At 40.4% G+C, this 14,953-nt stretch overlaps 2 protein-coding genes across 2 annotated transcripts in view; both read left to right on the plus strand.

Moving 5' to 3' along the window:
* LOC121520042 (spectrin beta chain, non-erythrocytic 4-like) overlaps window positions 1-5,308 on the plus strand; it is a 117,067-nt gene extending 111,759 nt beyond the window's left edge. The window contains exon 43 of the mRNA XM_041803267.1: window positions 49-5,308. Coding sequence (XP_041659201.1) covers window positions 49-366 — 318 coding nt within the window. The 3' untranslated portion in view covers window positions 367-5,308. The remainder of the gene's footprint in view (window positions 1-48) is intronic.
* Window positions 5,309-9,249: 3,941 nt separating this feature from the next.
* LOC121526841 (oocyte zinc finger protein XlCOF6-like) lies at window positions 9,250-14,934 on the plus strand. The gene is made up of 4 exons (XM_041813566.1): window positions 9,250-9,825; window positions 10,071-10,426; window positions 10,820-10,889; window positions 11,237-14,934. The coding sequence occupies exons 1-4, from the start codon at window positions 9,408-9,410 to the stop codon at window positions 12,823-12,825; spliced, it is 2,433 nt and encodes an 810-aa protein (XP_041669500.1). The 5' UTR covers window positions 9,250-9,407; the 3' UTR covers window positions 12,826-14,934.
* Window positions 14,935-14,953: the final 19 nt, after the last annotated feature.

A 14,953-nucleotide genomic window follows, 5' to 3' on the forward strand; every position in this document is an offset into this window, starting at 1 on the left:
TTTAATAATGACTTTTACTGACTCTTTGGTCCCTCTCTCCGTTCACAGGATGACCTTAAATCGTGGGTCAGCAACATCACCACGAGCATTACAGAGCACGAGGAGATTGCCAAATGGGGTCAACCCCAACCAACTACCTCATCAACCGACGAGGGCACGCGCCGTGAAGGCAGCAAGGCAGACAACAGGTCAGAGCGAGGGGGCGAACGCTCGGACAGGGCTGATCGTATCGAGCGTGCAGACAAAGAAAAGGAGAAAGAGAGGGAGAGAGAGAAGGAGAAGGAGAGAGGGGAACGGTCAGAGAGGTCAGATCGAGGTGGGAAGTCGGACGCAAAGCGCTCTGAAAAGTCCAGTAAAAAAAAGTGAACCGGACAAAAATTTGTCGGGATTAAAGCGTCTGAACTTCGAAAAAGGAGGCGGGGCCAAAGACTGGCAGTGACCGCCCCCCTCTTCCTCTCTGCCTCCAACACTGTCAACAAAGCGGTTGTGTTTGGATGGAAAGTGACACACAAGACAGAAGGACTGACCCAGGCTCACTCATAGGACGGGACGGATCTGGAGCAGGAGACATCTTTCTCTCTCCCTCGCTCTCTCTTCTTCTGTGTCTCGGTGAGAACACACAGTTTACCTATGCCCCCTGGTGGCAGTTTCAGAGAACTGCAGAGGGAGTTTTGTGCTGCTGAGCCCCTGGCAGCATCAGTGCGAGAGAGATGGGAAACGCATCATGTTAACTCAAAGGCTGTTACTGATGGCTGGTAGTGCGATAAAACGTAGCTCATTCTGTCCCATGTTTGTTTTTTCTATGAGATGAGCTGTATCTGTATGTATTTCCTGTCTGTCTGTCCTATCTACTGTATCTATCTGTCTGTAAGTCAAGACATCCTACACAATGTCTTATTACTCCTCAGAAATTGAAAGAGAATGAAAGTAAGCCAAAATGTTTTACAGACCTAAAAACATGATTTGTATATTGTTTCTTTCACTTTGTCTGTTCTGTCTTGGGCTCTGAACAAACAATAACGCAGGTTTTTATTTCTCAAACAGCACTGAACCACAACCATCCACATGCACCACTGATGAATAAACACTGGTTAACAGGAACAGTTTAGTGCTGATATTGAGGAAGATGCAAAGACGCTGATGAGGGAAGTGAGAAGAGTAGATGGCCTCAAAGCAGTCAGGACAGAAAATAAGAGGGAACTGATAAATGTTTAATCACTGCCCTGAAAACAGCCAAGGGCTTTTGATTTTAACCCTAATGAATGATCACAACCGCAACAATTCCTTAAACTTTCTTACATTTTATGTTCGTTTCTGTCCAAGAAGAGCAGCTTTTATTTGTTTATATTTAAGATTCAAGGGTTATTTTTTGATGTTTGAGCCAGACAAATGGGTCAGAAGGTTTTAACCTTTTAAATAAAGACTACAGACAGTATGGTCCCAGCAGCTACCTGAGCTCCAGTCTAGTTGATGAGAGCATGAGAATGAGTGATGATAAAGAGGTAAGAACTAGACCGATGGATTCTGGTTCCAAGAGGGCTTGATATTCTTTAGTTTTACGTTTGAAAAACAAGGCGTCAAATTGTTATTGCAGTTTTATTTTGACTTTGTGTAGAGGCTAAGAGTAATGCTTTCATATCTGAAAGAAAAAATGGTGAAATTGAGGGTACCCTGATCCTCAGTTTTCCATAAACAACATTTTTGGCTTGGTCGTAAGCACAAAATCAGCGCCTGGCATGTTTTTAATGAATGAGGCTCTCAGGCTAAAATCAGGCCTCAGCTATTCTTTTATTCTCTTACAACTTCAAACTACTCGTTAGTTTTTCTCTTTGAGGTCATCACACTAATCTGTTGCATCCTTTTTGATTACAGATATGAAAATCTTTTGTTTTCGTGAGTATGTACACGAGCGTGTGTTGGTGCGTGCGTGCATGTTTGTGCTGCTGCTCTCTGCTCCCAGGGTCTCCATAGCTCTCAGGTTCTTTATGTTTGTATGTGCTTACATAATGCTTCATGTGTCAATATGTTCATCCCCTCATATCACACCTCAGTCTTCCAGACACGTCTGATCCACCACACATTTTTACACACACAAATACAAACATGATGATTACTGACATGTTGAAGAGTCTCATCATCCCATTAGTGTAGACGCAGAAAAGAATGAATGGAGAGATGAATACATGGATAAGGCGCTAAGAGCCAGGTTATCAGACTGACCAAATATTTAGAAAAAATGGGTTCAAGTGTCTGTACAATGTGAGATTGCATGTTTTGCTTGGAGAGAAATCACAAGTCACATGAAGCTCGTCTTTGCAGCCCGCCAACTCTGCATCCACTCATAAGTTTTTGTTTCAAACTCACCACAAAGCCATAAATAACGGGGAAAGAGAGTCAAAATAAGGAGGTTGAGAATCATCATAGTTTACCAAACCTTGTAGTCGGGCTAACTGAAGTTACTTTAACGCCAGGCTACATCCTGATCAGCTACAGGTCAAGACAGCATTTAAAATTCTTGTTAGATCCTTTCATGTCTGACAGTAACATAGGTTTGTTTCACTAAAGTTTTTTTTTATTTTTGTCCATCTAAATTTGGTCACACAATACAAATGTGTGCCTCTTTTAATCACATCATCTGTTTTATTTTAAAAAGCACTCAAAAGACACTCCAACCTGACCACTCTTGGGAATATCACATCGACTGAGATGCGTAAAAGAAGGCAGCTGTTTGGTGGGGATGTAACAAGTGTACTTTTCCCAAAACCAGTCAGTTAATGTTTTTTCTTTAACTCTTTTTGTACTGTTAAATCCATTAAAATAACTTCTGCTATATTTTATGATTCAGTCTAACACGTGAGTCCCTTTCTCTGTACGATCTTTTTACTCATTGGTTAACACGTTCATTTGTGGCCCCTGAGGTTAGAGGGCTAACAACACTGAAGGGGCTTCTCATTTCATAACTTTGCGCATCCTTGCATCCTGTATCCTTATCTAGTTTCAACATTTTATTGAAGCTTATGCACCAAAAACAAAGTATAACACTATTGACGGCACCAAACATTTTTTGAAATAATATGAACAATGACCCCAACCCTGCCTGTCCACATCCACCCTAAAACTTACAAAAGGAAAGAATAAATAAATAAAAGAAATGAGGAAAAAAAATAAGTGTTTCCTTATCTGACCCAGAAATTGTTCTTCCAACGTCATGATGAAGGATCTTCCAATTCCTTAAACGTACCAGGAGAAGGCAAGGATTAAAGCTTCTGGTGGAGCTCTTATCCAAGATACAGCCATGTTTCCTCTGCAGGAGTCTTGACCAAAGACGCAGTGGGACTGGTTTGGACATCTATCAAAAAGCCACACTTCCACATAGTTCACTATTTTCCCCACAGTTCATTCTCACAGCCCTGGTTTGCTTAAAATTAAACAGTTTAAAATGCAGAGATAATAAAATATATTCATGCATTTTACAACCTTGTACAGCATAATCTAATCTAAAATCATTTTAGAATCACTTAAGGCAGCTGTTTGTTTATTGCTTTTACTTTATCCATCAACAATACCTCTGTAAACTCACCTCTTTCAGGTGTCTGTAAAGAGTTGGAAGATCTTTCTTCATGCCAGCAGGAGAACAATTTCTGGGTTGGCCAAGACAGGACACAAGTGTAAAATTATGAGATGAGAAGCACATGCTTTCCCATGGTGCTTGGTTAGAACAACTGGGTTAGCTGGTGGTCCTTCGCAAACTAGAGCCAACCCTGGTCTAATTTCAGACCAGAAAATCCGGGTTAGATAGACCAGTTTAGGACTGGCGTTTGGAGGACAATAGGGCCTCAATGAAGGCATTACTGAGGCAGAAAAACAGTGGGAGAAACATGGGAGAGCTGCACTTATAATGTATTCAATGTTCAAGCATCAGTTAAACACTGAATTAAATTATTTTTGAAAGAGGTAATACTAACCTGGCCATTCAAGTGCAGTTCACCATTAGCAAGTAGTTTTTTTTTCTTATTTATAATAGCCTCTGTCTTATATAGTTGTGTTTTGTGTGCTTGCTGCTAGATATGCAGTAAGTCAGTCTTTATATCTTTTATTTATTTTTGCCTTTATTTTTAAAGGACAGGACAGTGGATAGAGTAGGAAATCAGGAAGAGAGTATGGGAATGAAACGTGTGAAAGCAGTCTCAGGTCAGATTGGGACTTCAGTTGCACCTTTAAAAGACTTGCTTTAGTTTTTAGGGGTAGCAGACTAACTGCTAGGCTAACAGGGTGCTAGATTAGTCTTAAATATACAAACATCCCCCGATAAATCTCAGAATTAAACACCCTGGAAATTACAAAATTGTATGTGTTAGTTTTGTATAAGGGTTTTCTTTAATATGGGCAGTGGGTTTCTCCACAAGGTAAACGAAGACGTCCCTTGCTCAAACCTGCCACTGTAACGTTAAGTTGGATGGTTGACCTGCTGAGTTGACACTGACTACAGCTCAGAAAACCTCGGCGCATTACGCAGAGTTAGTTTTCCACTGTAAGACAACATGTCTGCTACTGATAAACTTTTTAAATTACTGTAGAAGGTGTCACATCTTTGCTGAATATAAAGAGAAATTGATGGGGGTTTTTTTTATGATGTGTTTTTACTTTTAACAGAAAAAAGTTAAAGGATGATAATTAACTGACTGGTTGGGTAAATTTACAACAGCTGGAGCTAACTCAGCCTCAGAACCATACCAACAAATTGTTTGTATTTCTATTGTGTTTTTTTTTCCTAGTTATTTTTTAATTTATCTGAAGTGTAAGATAAGCCTCATGAAAGCAATATTATCTGTTAGGTTTTACATTATCACTGAAGGGTTTTAAATCTGGTCCTGACCTGTTGATCTGATTTCTGTCAATCATAAAACATGTCTTAAAACCTGTAACTTTTTAAATCTTGTTTATTTCAACACACTTTATGCATCTTTACCGAGTGTGAATGCCAGATCAATGCAATCATTTACATGCATGATGAACACAACAAAGTAAAAGAGATGAATTTTGAATGAGCAAATCTTCCAGGTGTGAATTGACAGTATACGGTCCTCTGCTGTGGGATCATGAATCTGACAGCATAATAAACTGACACACTTTATTATTTTAAATACAGACAAGACAAACATGCAGGGTACAGCTGACTGAAAACACCACAAAGTTTGACGTTGTTTGAGCTATTTCGTCTGGTTGCATCTGCTCTCAGCAGAAACAAATAGAAGTCAACATGTTTCACATCCTGACAGACTGTGAAGGTTTGGATGAGCTCGTCGTACCCTGCGTGTCTGTGTGTCTGTGCTGTTCTGTTCACATCAACCTCAGTCTGTCAGCAGAGATGAAATGATGAATAAAATACCTTTTGGTTTATCATTAATGTGTTTACAGTTATTGCTTTCTTTTCTCAGTGACATCAATGTTGATTAAATGGACCCCCGTTGGTTACTGTTATTGTTAGGTAAGACAACATTCTTTTCCCCAGGCCGCTTCCCTTTGAATCAATCAAAAGTACTAACTTTTATTCATACTGAACTGCCCAATGGCACATCAACAAAAGGCTTGTGTTGCAAAAAGAAAATATGGTACACTAAAAGTTTTCAATCGCCTGACCGTTATACCAGGGACTGTAATGACACTGAATTCAAATACATGTACTTTTATATGGAGTTGCCCCCCTTTTGCAGCTATAACAGCCTCCAGTCTTCTTGGAAGTCAGTGGGAATTTTTGCCCATTCATTCTGTAAACTAGAGCATTTATAGGGTCAGGCACTGATGATGGACCAGAAGGCCTGGCTCGAAATCTCCATTCCAGTTCATCCCAAAGGTGCTTGATGGGGTTGAAGTCAGAGCTTTGTGTGGGCCAGTCAAGTTCTTCCACACGCAAGTCATCAGACCATGTCCCTATAGTCCTTGCTTTGTGCACTGGGGTATAGTCATGTTGGAACAGAAATGGTTCTTCCTCAAACTGTTGCCGAAAAATTGGAAGCATAGCACTGAGCAGAATGTCTTGGTATACTGAAGTACAAAGACTGGCCTTCAATGGAGATAAGGGGTCCTGCCCAAACCTGGAAAAACAGCCCCATACCATTATCCCTCCTCACCAAACATCACAGTTGGTACGATGCAGTCAGGCAGTTAACACTCTCCTGGCATCCCTCAAACCCAGACTCGTGCTTCTGACTGACTAACAGAGAGGAGTGCTTCATCACTCCACAGTCCAGTGTCGGTGTGCTTTACACCATTCCATCCCAATTTTGCCACTCGACTTGGTGATGTGAGGCTTGCGTTCAGCTGCTCGATTATAAGAATCCATGTCACGAAGCTCCAGCCACACAGTTTTTGTGCTTACATTAATGTCAGTGGAAGTTTCTTAACTTGTCAGCGATGGAATCAGCCGAGTGACTTTTACGTATCATGTGCCGTAGCAGTCGATGACCCCCCTCTGTGATATTACGTGGTCTTCCACTTTGTGGTGGAATTGTTGTTGTTCCTAAATGCTTCCACTTTCTAATAAGATCACTTACAGTTGGCTGTGGAACATCCAGTCTTACTGCAAAGGTAGCATCCTATCACAGTACCACGCTTGAGTCACTGAGCTCTGAGGAATGACCGACTTTGTATCATAAATGTTTGCAATGGCGAATGCATGGCTAGGTTCTTGATTGTGAACACCTGTGGCAACAAGTCTGATTGAAATACCTGAATTCAGTAATTAACGTGTGTGACCAAATACTTTTGTCCATGTTCTCTATGTTACACCATACCATCTGTCTTACTAGACGAGCATTAATGGTAAGTTTTTAGGTGATGTTCATGCCAGTTAGCTTACATTATAGAATAGCAGCATTATGCCACAGTTACAACAGTAGAACTTTTGTAGGTTTGCTAAGTTACATTACAGCTACTAAAATTAGAAGAACATCATATATTGTCAGTACTAATAATGCACTCTCTTAGGTAAACTATTCTTTGCCATTGTTGATGGGTTAAATAATCAGTGTACTCATCCATAGAGTCTGAAGAAAGTCTATTTCACGATTACCTTTGGTTTAGAAAACAGAATGAAAAATACTCACGGATTACAATCTGGACATCCGGAGACGCATCTTCAGGCAAGATAAGTACACCTCTTATTTCTGTTCAAACAATTAAATTCAGGTCACAATTTCACCATGACACACTTGACTTTGGTAATAGTTTGTCTAACTGGACATAGCCCAGCAATTGTTGCTTTGAGAGTGGGCTCTCTTATTGGTGGGTTAGCTGACCAATTAGAAAGCCAGCAAACAGTCAGTTTAGAGCTGCACAGATGTTAAAATAACAATAAAGCCATCTTTGTATATTGATGATTTTCATTAGTCCTTTTGAAGTAAAATGTGTAGTATGTCAACGTTTTCTCTGCTTTTTGACTATGGAAACATCAGTTCTACCCAGTAAGAAATCTGTCATTGGATTTCGCATTTAGAAGTACTAGATACCAGCATAAAATTGGTTTGACATGACACATTAACACTGGTTAATGCTATATGTTAATACTAAATGTTTATAAAAGCGCACCTGATGTCCTTAGATTGCTGTTTATGAAGGTTAGTATAGGAGAACCAATCTATCCCAAGAGCCTGGTATAGACCAGAGGAAATCTTAATTCCCAAGGAGCAGTCCTCTGATCTGAGCCAGTTTTGCACTATTGTTTATGAAGGGGATTGAGGCAAAGTAAGATTTAATGAAATGCATAAATATTCTGTTAAATATTTTTGGATACTAACATAGAGTAAACCGTTTCAGTCTGTGATTTCCAGGGGCTGTTTGTGGTTTTGAGACCCCAAGCAAAGACCAGTATGAGGCTGTTATTCATTTATCTAAAAGCAATCACAGCCAGTCAACAAAATATTTTAAGCTTCGCTTTCCAGGTAACAAAGCCAGAGGAGTACACCACGTATTATCCAGATGGGAAAAGAAACGCCCAGCTGTACTTCATCAGCTTTTAAAGGAGCTTCATGACTCAAACTCACCACATCAAAATATTATCATGTCTCTTGGCCAGGTGTAACTAATGAATTTGTTTTTAATATGCCTACTATTGGTGGAAAAAAAATCTGTTTTGTGTTAATCCGAAGGAATCTTTTAACTCATACTATTTATTCCACATTTACTTTGATTTATAACATTTAAAGATGCACAATAACTCAACGAGACTAAAATCCAAGGTATGTATAAGCCTGTTTGTTATTTAAATGTTTATTCTGCAGGGTTTTATTTTCTATAATAATTAGCTGACTGTAGGCAAGATCAGACCAATCAGATTTGACTTTGTAAATCTTTATAAAGGTATACCCTTACCAGGGAGTACCATAAAGGTAGGAACAGTTAAACTTCTCTTTTTATATACTCCTCCAAAATTTAACATATAAAAAACTACATGTATATGGATTTTTTTTACATCTAGATTGTCTCAATATGAGCAACTTTATCTCAATAGGCTTAATGTGGTGTAGTTAATGAATTCGTAAAATGTGGAGCAATTTTTTAAGCAGTTAAGCCATTAGAAATGTTTAATTTTACAGAAGGTTTCTTTTATTTCTTTAGAACTAAGAAAATGATACATGACTTCCCAGATCGTACTTGAATCTGTAACACAGCCCCAAGAAGATTTGATATACATCACCATAAACACTTTAGCAGAAGCTACTAATCTACAGGTGCATCTAAATACATAAGAATACCATGAAAAAGTTCATTTTTTTTCACCGTGATTTCATTCAAGAAGTGAAACTTCTATGTTTTATAGTTTAATCTCAAAAGAATTGAAATATTTCAACTTTTTTGTTTTAATCTTGATTATTACAGCTGACAGCTCACTGAAACAAACGAAACAGTCTCAAAAGATTACAATATCACAAAAAATCAGTCCAAGGATAAATTTATAATACAGAAATGTTGACCTTCTGGAAAATAATGCTCAATGGACTTCTCCAAAATATTCCATTATTGAGATAGTGGATTTTAGATTTTGTGAGCTGTAAAACCGTAATCATCAAGATTAAACAAAATGCCGCTTTCTGTGAGAGGAAACTAAAATAAATATGAGAGCTTAAATTTTTGAATTTAATCACGGAAAAAGAGAAGAACCGGAGCTGTGAGTTTGAGGCTTTTATTTTGAAGAGAAGACGTGACACAGGAAGCGGATATTCTACACGGAATCTTTTGGGCGACGCACTATACGCCATGTTTGATACTGACCGTTGGGTTTATACGGAAGGTGAAGTTTTGTGTTTAAACTCCAACTGAATCGGATTTAAGTTGATTTTTTGTTGCTTAAAAATGAACCTCGGGTTGTCGGATACATTGGGTTAATATTTCGAATTAAGTGAAGAAAAATGGAGTCGAGGTTCGGTACTGAAGTGGCGTCGATCGTGGAAGTCGCCATCCAGGCGACCGTGTCTGTTTTCAGGGATGTGTGGAAGAAAGAGGTGCCAAACTTGGAGTGGAGGGACGAGAAGTTTGGTGAAGTTGAGGAGATAGAGAAGAGTCTGGTGGTTCAGATTCACAGAGTGTTCACCGAGTTCTCCTCGGAGATCTTCGAGGAAAATGAAGCTCTGCGGGCTAAAGTGGAGCAGCTGGAGGATGTGCTGCAGAGGAAAGCCGGGCAGCTGGAGCAGGAGTTGGAGGCCAGAGTGGGTCAGCTGGGCAAAGACATGGAGGAGCTGGAGCAGGAGCTAAAGAGCATCAGTGAAGGAGGCAGCAAGACTCAGGGAGGACAGACCCACTTCATACTGCAGGACGGATCAGTGATCGGTGAGAGGCAGACAGAAGTCCCAATACATCAAACCTCATCAGGCCTGGGCTGGGCGACGTTCAGCAACAATCATTTCTGCATGTTTAAGCTGAATAGTGAATAATCCACAGTATAATGTCATATTTCGAGAGTTTGCAATAACTGTTAAGAATATATTAGAGTTCTCTGTTGTTCTCTGTGAAAATGAATTAATCAAACTAAATTGATGTGACATTGTGTCTCTGTGTCCTTTAAAACGCTACAGGCCCGTCTGAGCTGTCTGTCTCCAGCAGTCCAGCTGCCCCCCTGGTTGCTGAGGAGGAATCCACCGTGAACCCTCCTTTGGTCTCAGCAGAAAGTGATGAAGATGTTTCAGGCTCATCGGCTGCTTCTGTGACTGTCTCTAAAGCTTCAACAGCATCCATGATGTTTGTTGGGAGGGTCAGCTCTGCTCCCACTGTGCTGTTGGTCGGTGCTAAAAAAGTCATCAATCAGGCACCAACTCCATCAGGAGGAGTGCAGCTCATCCTCAAACCAGCAGCCTCAACGGGGTCAACACCTCAAGATGTCCCTAGTCCAGATTCTAACAACATTAGTGGCGTCCACTCTTCACAAGAGAAGGTGTCTGTCTCTGATTTATCAGTTTATTTGTCAGCTGCATCCAGTTAGAGTGCAACCTATGCAGCATATAAGACATCTAGCCCTGGCTAACTGGCAGTCCTCGTCCTGGTTAAGAAATATCTTTTAGATCTTAACAGCTCTACTCTACTATCAGTTACCATTTATTTATATAGCACACATTTATAACAAGTGCCATCTTGTTGAAATTTTACAAAGAAGAGCAAGTCTAGACCACTCTATTTGTTGTATAATTTGCTAAGACCTGACACTAATCCACTATGAGCATAGCACTAAGCAACAAGAACAGACTGAGTATTGTTAAATGTTTATTGTCATCTGTTTCTTCACTAAGAGGAGCTGTTTAAGCTAAAGACATTTTCTTCTACATCTTAGAAATCTTTTCAAGAGGCAGCTTCAGGGAGAACGAAGAGAATCAGGAAACCAACATCTAAAATTTTAGAAGGTATGTTTACATTTCATTCATTTCAAAGTTTGTGTGACTTACAGCACATCATTAAACACTCCCTGCGCTGCATCCATTTAATCTTAAATTCTCTGCCCTGTAAATTCCAGTTTTCCCCTTTAACAGTGCAACATTCTTGCACTTTTATTTTGAATTTGGAGAAACATATTTAAAGCTTTAGTGCTTTCTGATACTTTGTATCTTTAAAATATCAGATTGTTGAGGTTTTTTGACATATGGTATCAATAAGTATCAAGCATATGACAAACTTTATATTGGCAAAAGTAAACACTGAATAAAATCTTGTCTATCTGAAGACTAATTTTAGTTTTCTTCTCTCATTTCAGCTGCTATGGAGCTTAGCAGTGAAGGGAATAAAACCGGGTCAGCTGGAGTGCAGGGAAGACGGCTCACAAAGACTGAGATAGTGAAGCGGTTCCCCTGTGAGCTTTGCAGCGCCAGTTTTCATTGGAAAGGTGAACTGAAGAAGCACATGAAAGTCCATAAGGAGCCATTTCCTTGTGAGCAGTGTGGCAAAAGCTTCCTTGAAAAGAAGTCTCTGGAAAATCACCTTTTACGTCACGAGACAAACAAAGCTCCCTTACCTTTCCCCTGCCCTCGCTGTAAGAGATCGTATCGAAAAGAGCAGTCACTACAGAATCACCTCAAACGTCACCAGCGGCTGAAACCACCAAAACCATTCGCCTGTGATCAGTGTGGGAAAACGTTCAGGATAAAGCCATCTTTGGAAAATCACCTGCTGAGACATGAGAAGTGGAAGCAAATGTTGAAGTGCCAGCTTTGTGACAAGACCTTTAAGTTACCCGTACACCTGAAATGTCACATGGCGGTCCACTCAGAAGAAAGACCGTTCAGCTGTGCTACATGTGGGAAAGAGTTCAAGAGTAAAGACACCCTTCGCTTCCATCAGATGGTTCACACAAACGCCAAAAAATACAAATGCTCAATGTGCGAAGAGACTTTTAAATACGCCCACTCTCTGACTGTGCACAAGAGGAAACACACAGGGGATACTCCGTTTACCTGCTCTGTGTGCAACAGATCCTACAGGACTGGCACTGCTCTGAAGAGACACAGCCTGGTCCACACTGGAGAGAAACCGTTCACGTGTCATATATGTGGAGCCAGGTTCAGCCTGAACAACAACCTCAAGAGGCATCTTCGTATTCACACAGGAGAGAAACCGTTTACCTGTCAGGAGTGCGGCAAGAGCTTCTCAGACAACACAAAGCTCAAGTCTCACATGCTCATCCACGGAGCCAGAAAGCCTTTTATGTGTGATTTATGTGGGAAAACCTTCCTCTTTAACTGTAGGCTGCTCATACATCAGAAGTATGTGCATGCTGACCGGAACGAGGAAGCAGACGGCACACAAAGAGTCTTACAGGCTAGGAAGCGGAATAAGTCGCTGGTTAAACCGTTCAGCTGTAAAATATGTCTGAAAGGTTTCAGCGCTGCATGCTCCCTCAAACTTCATGAGAGAGGCCACAGTGAGCACAAGGAGTTCAACTGCGGCATATGTGGGAAGTCTTTTCATAACAAATACTCATTCGGCTATCATCAGAGGAGCCACGCGGGGGAGAAGCCGTTTGTCTGTGATGTCTGCGGGAAGAGGTTTTTCCATGCTGGTAGTCTGAAGCAGCATGAGCGGATTCACACCGGGGAGAAACCGTACAAATGTGACCAGTGTGGCAAGGCCTTCAGAACAGACGGGAACTTCTACAGACACTTGCGCATTCACACAGGAGAGAAGCCATTTGAATGTTTGTACTGTCACAGGAAGTTCCACCAGTCAAATCAGCTCAAGTCTCACCTGCAGGTTCACACGGGTCAGAAGCTGTACACCTGTGAGCAGTGCGGCCGCGGCTTCTCTGATTCAAGGCAGCTTAAGAAGCACAGCTGTGACGGCTCATAGCCGAGGGGGCACTGTGCTGCAGAGTCCACCAGAACATTTATGATTACTCTATTTAAGTAAAGAAACCAGTGAGTTGTATTAAGGGAACAAGATACTTTGAGGTCGATCGGATGAACATAACTTTAATCCTTATGTAAGCTGTTGAGATGTTGCAATTTGCTCAAAAGTCATACTTGTTTAGCCAAAAATTAAATCCAGTCCAGTTTCAAATACAGTACTGTGCAGAACTTTTAGGCATGTTTGGAACAAAATATTAAGACAGAAGTAAAGCATGGAATGGCAAGTTAGCCTGCCTGGGGGCAACATTGGGCAGGAAAGAGGATTTACACAGGGCAGTTATTGACAGGGCCATGGGGAACATGATCTATCTAAAATAAATAAATTCCACACCTTTGGGGTGGAGTAAAGGGTTAATGTGGGGAGACAGCACAGCCTAGATACTGTCTGGGTGGTTGAAGTGCTGCTGCAAGCCCCTCGTGCTGCAGATGTCTTAAGGGCTCAAAATCCACTGTTGATCTCCAGGCATACTACCAGGGGTGAAAAGGCTCAGACACAAAAATGCAGTCGAACTCGACTTTGACTGCCGACTGGGAATGCATGATATTGATAGCTGGATATCAGTATCGACAGATTAGGCATGGGTATCAAAATCCTGTACCAACATGGTACCAACACATCAGATTCCTACTTGACTAAATTACAATGTAGATATAGATACTTCATTTCAATATTCTGTGACTACAAATGAATAAAGACAATCTTTGATTGGTGCTGCACGTCTAACACATGCTAGGGCAGCCTGTTGTGGAGGGACAGCAAGAGGGTATCTACAGACATCTGTGTTTGTTTCTGAAGTCATGATCATGTGAGGTTGTTGGCAGGTGGCCAGGCTCCAGTGATCTGACAGTCTGAGTTGTCTAGTGTTTGCGTTCAGAGGGTCAGAGATGAAAAATCATTTGAAATTTTCCTGTCTGTGGTCTCCCAGGTTTTTAAAATTCATACAGTGTGTGGTTGCCTTAGGTGTTTAGGTACAGCAGTTTCCCTTATCCCATGTTGGACTAGCACCTTATAGATGTATTTCTTTGAGTTATTTATGATACCCAGAGAGCTTTTTTTTCTCCTGCTGACTTTTTCTTCAAATTATTGTTTCAAGCAACATGTAGGCACTGGCATCCTATAAAAAGCATTGCTTTAGCACCAGTATCAGAAAAACCCAGACAATATACACAGCCCTACAGCAGATAATAGTTTAAAAAGTTGAATGTTGTTATCAGCAGATATGATAATTTACAGCCAATATTTTGGCTCTAAAAATGAGCCAATATCAGCTGTAAATATTGGTTGTACAAGCAAATAAGTTAGTTTTAGGCTGGACCAACAGATCTATGACTTTTTCTTCATTGGCCATTTCTTGTACTTTAAAGTGTATTTTAAGGACTGATTTTTTTTTCATCCTAAAACTTTAAATTGTGTGTATTAAGGACTGACAAATTAGGAATGAACTTCATTTAAATTGGTATCGATATCAGCTAAAATTAATTAGTAAATATCAGCATATCGGGTATCAGCAGAAATCCAATATTGTGCATTCGTACTGCAGAGTGGTATGTGTTGAGCTAGACCACCCACCTACACCCCCTCCAGCCCTGGATTGTGGCACATCAGGCCCCATGATGGATCCTAAGAGCTCTACATGCTCAAAACGTAAGCACATGACTGTGTCTCAGTTGTTGCAATCACTTTGTGAAACTAAAACCGTGCAAGCTATAGCTTAAAAGCAGGGAAAACAAGACATTTTATCAGCAACCACCACGAGTTTAACATTTAAGACCTCTGCTGACTCTCCTGTTAGTGTTCCTAATATAATTGAGTTAATGAATGAATCCATAGTAATAAATGTAGTAATAGAGAGTTCATCTAGTCATGGTTCCACTTTTATTCTGACAGTGAATGGTAGAGGACTAAAGCTTTGTTTTGAGCTTTAATTTTTTTCTAATGCCGCTTTATTAGTTTTTTTTTTAACTTTATGGAAGGCTATCGGATGTAATTATTTTCAAGGTAAATGTGTAAATGATGAAATTACTTCCATGTTTTATTTTCTGTGTTATCTGGCACTGTTCATGTTCAT

The sequence above is a fragment of the Cheilinus undulatus genome, linkage group 2 (assembly GCF_018320785.1).
Source record: "Cheilinus undulatus linkage group 2, ASM1832078v1, whole genome shotgun sequence".
Lineage (NCBI taxonomy): Eukaryota > Metazoa > Chordata > Actinopteri > Labriformes > Labridae > Cheilinus > Cheilinus undulatus.

Bases quoted from the DNA above. Each gene is read 5' to 3' on its own strand.
- LOC121526841 (XM_041813566.1), top strand. From the start codon at position 9,408: ATGGAGTCGAGGTTCGGTACTGAAGTGGCGTCGATCGTGGAAGTCGCC. The intron at 10,427-10,819 runs GTGTCTGTCTCT...TCTACATCTTAG, and splicing joins TCCACTCTTCACAAGAGAAG to AAATCTTTTCAAGAGGCAGC. The intron at 10,890-11,236 runs GTATGTTTACAT...CTCTCATTTCAG, and splicing joins AACATCTAAAATTTTAGAAG to CTGCTATGGAGCTTAGCAGT.